Source organism: Suillus subalutaceus, assembly GCF_016647625.1.
Source record: "Suillus subalutaceus strain FC151 chromosome Unknown DFJ58scaffold_388, whole genome shotgun sequence".
NCBI classification, from domain to species: domain Eukaryota; kingdom Fungi; phylum Basidiomycota; class Agaricomycetes; order Boletales; family Suillaceae; genus Suillus; species Suillus subalutaceus.
This window is the reverse complement of record NW_024540637.1, coordinates 253-5,948: the sequence shown is the minus strand read 5'-3', so window position 1 is coordinate 5,948 and position 5,696 is coordinate 253. Positions and strand designations below refer to the sequence as shown.

General features: G+C 48.0%; 1 protein-coding gene across 1 annotated transcript; it reads right to left on the bottom strand.

Annotated features, from left to right (window-relative positions):
• Positions 1 to 266: 266 nt before the first annotated feature.
• DFJ58DRAFT_918590 (P-loop containing nucleoside triphosphate hydrolase protein) lies at positions 267 to 4,851 on the bottom strand (the record flags this gene model as incomplete). The annotated part of the gene is made up of 26 exons (XM_041395604.1): positions 267 to 355; positions 405 to 495; positions 529 to 603; positions 649 to 712; positions 765 to 783; positions 918 to 1,066; positions 1,202 to 1,329; positions 1,415 to 1,438; positions 1,494 to 1,597; positions 1,648 to 1,897; positions 1,955 to 2,110; positions 2,158 to 2,304; positions 2,357 to 2,653; positions 2,702 to 2,918; positions 2,984 to 3,011; positions 3,049 to 3,221; positions 3,315 to 3,391; positions 3,430 to 3,640; positions 3,779 to 3,837; positions 3,889 to 4,002; positions 4,050 to 4,213; positions 4,272 to 4,332; positions 4,501 to 4,508; positions 4,570 to 4,641; positions 4,692 to 4,793; positions 4,833 to 4,851. The coding sequence occupies 26 exons, from the start codon at positions 4,849 to 4,851 to the stop codon at positions 267 to 269; spliced, it is 2,898 nt and encodes a 965-aa protein (XP_041235025.1).
• Positions 4,852 to 5,696: the final 845 nt, after the last annotated feature.

Sequence of the window (5,696 nt, the reverse complement as noted above, 5' to 3'; positions counted from 1 at the left end):
TTGATAAAAACGCGGATATGATGATCTGCGTGCCTCATAAGCCAAACAAACAGCAATGATTTGAAAAACATGGAACCTGGATGGAAGTCGACGGCATCGTGGTCCGCGGAGTAGGTCATGAAGAAGAAAAAATGACAGATCTCATTAACGTAAGCTTAGAAATGTCGTCCGAGTCGACGCAACGCCACAACGGGCATAGTAAATTCAATAACTGGGACTGACTTAATCCGAAGATTCATGGCAAGGAACCAGCTGTTGGCAGCCATTCAAGTTGTACGCACGACTTGAATTTGCTGCTGGTCACCCATCTTGAGCTTGAACGTTCTGAACGGTATGACACATATTGAGCGTGAGGCTGATGTGGCTTGATCAAAGGGTGCCTATACGAATTAGAGAAGGCGCACAGTCATGGAGGCCAAGTTTGGTGACGTCTACTTTGTCAATGAAGATAGCTTCAGATGCAGGCTCGATGATCCGGAATAGCGCGAGAAGAAGCTGCAAAAGCATCGTCACAGTCCAAAAACAAACAGCAAATGTCTTACGGATGATTTCCCTGCCCCGGTTCGGCCACATTCCGATTTTCTCTCTGGGTTTCTGGAGCATCTGAAGTCTACGTGTATTTGTGGGGAAACTGGCGAAATGACTGACTATGGTCATGGAAATGTCCTTGAGGACTAGATCAAGCCCAGGCCGATACCGGACTGAGTACTCCCTAAATCAAACAAGTTCAACACAATTTCGTGCACACAGCGACACGAACTCACCGGAATTCGACTTCCCCAGCTGTGGGTCACTCAGAGGCAGGTTTATCCTTAGGGAGCTCATAATGAGCTTCTGGCTCAAGGTCTTTCGCATAGTGGACGATACGTTCGACGCTAACCACGTTCTGTTTTACTTCACTTGTGGAGCGGACGAACCAGTTCTGCGGCCACTTAGTCGCCAATATCTTGGAACGGAGGGAAAGCCACCTACCAGTGAACCTGTCGTGTTCAAAGCATACGACAGAACTAGACCGACCAAACCCGCATCAACGTAGCTGGTCACAACGGCAGAGACAGCCAAACAGCTGCAACGGTTTACGGCAGTACTAGGGAGGTAGCACAACTGGCTGCGATCAATGCGGCGCGCGTTATTCGCAATGAAAACCGATTGTTAGTCATAGGCCCGGATAGTGGAAAGTCCGGCCAAGGATTCTGAGAACCATGCAAAGATGGGTGAGCGGGACACCGCATCTAGGCGCTTGAGTTCACACGACGTCGCAAGATAGTACCGATCAATAGTGTCAGGATGATGCTGGAAGAAGAACAAGGCCATACATACACGGTGATCCTGGAGTACAACCATGCCAGAGGAACAACAGCGATCAAGAAGGGCGGGAAGCTGAACCCGAGCGGGTTTCTGCTTCGACTATTACACAGCGCATCTCCACCTCGTAGAGCTATGAAAACGGCGTCTTGTTGAATAGACATCAACACTTAGTAATAGAATCGTACCCGCAGGCGCAAGTCCTCTATTTCATCAAACAAGGCATCCACTAGCGGATTGATGAGTTCATCATCTTCCTCCTCACTCTCGCCATCTTCCCTCGCCTCATCCTCTGTATAGAGCAGATTGATAAAGGGTAAAATTTACAATGTAATAACGTACCTTCGAGAACCTCGAGATGTGCTTCGCTGACCTTTTTATTAGGGAGAAGACTCGATATCGTCACCTTCCTGGTCACAGCCCTGGGCAGAGCTGAGCCGACTGTACTCCGCTTGCTTGGATTGGTCTGTATGCGGGGTACAGGTGCATTGTTCACGGTCGTCGAAACTTCTCTCGCAAGCACAGAGAATTTTATTACATGAGAGTTCTCTTCGAAGCCGGTATCATAAGGATTGATTTTGACGATCATCACCTATCATTATAAGCTCACCATGAACCACTTTCACAATGCTCCAAGCCGAAGACTTACGACTCGACCATCGCCAACAAAGTAATCCGTCAATACCTCCGTGAGTTTGCTATGCCTAAATGGCACAACAGCCAACGCCCTCTTAACATCACGAGTATCCGTCCGCCCACGATTTGCTAGGCTTTGTGCGAGGCGCTTTTGATTGGAGCGCATGACCTACAGATGGTGAGGTGTGGTATTAGACAAAAATGTAATCAACCTACCTCCATGCATTGCCTAAGGACCATGAGAGACTTGTTGATGTTTCCGGCCTCCTTTAGACGATCGCCAGTTGTCTGCGTGTGCTTGGCTCGCTCCGATCCTGCTAGATCCACGAGGGTTAACCGCGATATTTGCAGAGAGCTTGGGTCCTGCAAAAGTTGAAGAACAACACCGTATTTCCAAGATCTGTACTGTACTTACATCCCAGTCACCCCGGTGTCCTCTTAGAATCTTGATAGTCATCATACCATGGCTCCTGCTATTTTGGCTGTTAGCTAGCGTGCCGAAGACACGTCGGTGCAGCTGTCCTAGCTTGACAAGTACCTTTGCTTGTGCAGCAGTTACCCGAAAATATCTCAGTCCTGTAATATACTTCCCCGCGCTCCCAGGCCTACTCTCATCTAAAGCGTCAGAGGCAGGTGAAGGTTTAACGGTGAGGGCATTACGCGTCAGCAGAAGCGGGTGGGCGAGTTGTGCGCTAGTGTTGGAGCGAGGGATCTGTCACCGCGACGTATCCTTTATCACTTCAGCAAGAAGGTCGTACACCTTTTCATTGTATACTTCCGCGTAAGATATCCAGATAGAGTACTCGTAGTTGCGGTCGAGCTTCACGATGGTTGGATCGATATCGATGTCATCCGTGTTCGAGAGGTGTTCTGCAAGGACTTCTGCGAGTCGTGGCTCATCAGTTGGCACATCGATGTCCGTGGGAGGCAGGAACTCAGAAGGATTAGCTTCTTCTACGCCGTACAGCCTAACGGGCCTGAACCAAGAAAAGAAATTTTGACGATAAATTATTAGGTCGTGTATATTTGAACCATCACTCACCCGGCCATCGCTGTGCAGTCCCTCGACGCTGTTAAAAATGACGTCCAGTGTCCGCGGCAGGATACCTGCAGAATCAGGACCATTGCCTCCTTGGATTGTATATGTCTTGCCAGAATTTGTAACGCCGTATGCAAACAGCAAGCCATTTTGTCCATCCAGGAGATCACGTACAAGGGGAAGCGTAGTTTTTGCGAAGAACTCTGCCTGTTGTGTTTCTGGTAGGAAAACATGGGAGAATCTTTAGATTGACGAAGGTGCAACAGTTGAGACACGAATGTGCGGTCTGGAGCTGCCTGCACCGCCATGGGAGATGTCAGTCATCTGTACAGACGTGTCGAATAAAGGGGCAAGGTAAGGCATAGACATGGGTTCATCATGCCCATGATGAGGACGAGTGCGCAAATAGACCTAAAGGACGTTCTCAGTATACGATAAAAATCCAGTACCGTATAATCCACCATAACGGGTTCGTGCTCTGTAGTCAATCCGTGATCTGCCCGTGCTTGCCTAGTACCGACCACCTTGGCAGTAGGAAGCTTGGCATCAGGCGAATTAGCTCGATTGGCAAGACCAGTTGTTCGCGTTTTTGATACCTCAGTTTGTGCAATAGTTTTGCTTGGAAGTCTTGCTCGAATAGTCTTTATCGCTGCTGGAGGACTCCGATGATCATATTTTGGATCACTCGCGCCACGATTTGATCGACAACATATGTGTCGCGAGAAAACAAGTTCAAAATACTGTAACAAGAGATCGTTCGATCTCAAAGAAATCATTCCAGTTACTGATATGACGTACCGTCCCGTTGGCGTTGTCTCAAAGAAGCTGAGAGGCGCACGCATGACCGAATGCAGCATCTAAAAAATCAATGAAAAACATTTCATCGATACTTGGAACGTAATACTAACCGAATCATGAAGGTGCTTTGAGCTCCGAAGCGAGCAGAAAACCCAAATCAGAAGCGCAGCACATGCTTTCAAGAAAATGGCCACCAAAATAAACAATCCATATCCAAGGAAATACTTGTCAGTCATTATAGATCGAAATATACGCACACAAGCTTGCATACTTCACTATCCGGATTCGACATCAACTCGTTGTACGAGCCACTCTCCAAGATAATACCGTGGCGCAGGTAAACAAGTTGATCGAAATACTTGAGATACGAGATGCTGTTAGTGACAAGAATGCGCGCTTTAGTTGCGAGTAAACCTTGAGGACCAATGTCATGATCTGTTACATAGTATCGTTATTTAAAGGAGTCGGTCTGGGATCAGATGCTTTCACTCACCAAAGACATGTCGAGCAACATGGGAATCGACAGCAGCCAAAACATCATCAAGAAGGTGACCCTGCAGGACGCATGCGTCAACAGCATACCGCGTACGAACAGAAGACACTTACAGATCTGCACGAGCATAGATCGCACGAGCAAGGGCGACACAAGCACGTTGGCCACCGCTGAGCTGAGAGATCATTTGCATTTGACGCATACTTTATCATTATCCCGAAGTACTTACAGTAATGCCTATAGAACGGACACCATGAACATTATCATTGGGCCGTTGAAGGCATGGACAAAAACATACCCGTTTCACCGACCTCCGTCAGATCACCTTGTGGGAGAAGCTCCGAGTCTAGGTCGGGCTTCAAAGCACAAGCTGTAGAGAGAAGGTCAGTCCCAATCTCACACAACTAATCATGTACATACCTTCAATAACAAGGTTATGGAACACCTCATCGTACTCGTGTGAGAAAAGGATGTATCTCGAACCGTCGCAGAAAGAATCCTGTTTGCCTGTCAGTGAACATGCTAGAACTTGAAAGTGTCGCATATCATGATGCAACGCACAAAGGATTGTGAACAGCATATGCTACATTGCCAAACAAAGTCACGTGGCTCCCTCGGACGGAAATTTGGTCATGGCAAGGGACCGTTTTATCCCTTGCCATGACGAAGCTGCCGATGGCGCACAGATTTGGCAGGCGCGCCGTCCTAGCATGACCCGTCCACCCTGGCTCAGAATATTAGGCTCGAAACCATCTAAAACCTATGAGTAAGACCTTGCAGGAGAAACACCAGTGACTCGGAGTCGCATTTGGGATTGGATGAAGGAAGTATACGATAGGTATGCATGCACTCAAAACTGGGAACCCATGCGTTGCAGGACATTACTCGGCCTGGCGCTGACTCGCCATTGCATGGATCGTGAACTTAGTAGGTCAAAATAAAACGTGAATTGTCTCATCGAGGACAACCCTGTATGACCGAGGTAGAGCGGCGAGCTCAGCTCGGTTTAACACTTAGTAAGCGTTTGTAGAGCCTGCAAAATGAATCCGGAGCCGGAGGCAGAGAGTGGGCATACAGGCGAGGTGACACACTATTTGAACAACTCAGATCCATTTGCCTTGCGACGCTAGATATGTATTTAGGATAAAGGAAGTACAAAATAGACATGCACGCACTTGAAACTGGGGACCCAGACGTTACAGAAACATTACCCGGTGTGGCGCTGCCAGGAGTGAATTGTGTAATGTCAATATAAAACATGGATTCTCTCACTGATGACAACCTAAATTCGGCGGGCGTGCGTGCGTACATGTGACAGGGACATTGATTGATGCGTATCAGAGGTGCGGAGGAACACATGAACAGATCATGAATGTATGTGCTTGGACTCGGATTCAACTTGTCGGACATCGGTGTCATCCAGAC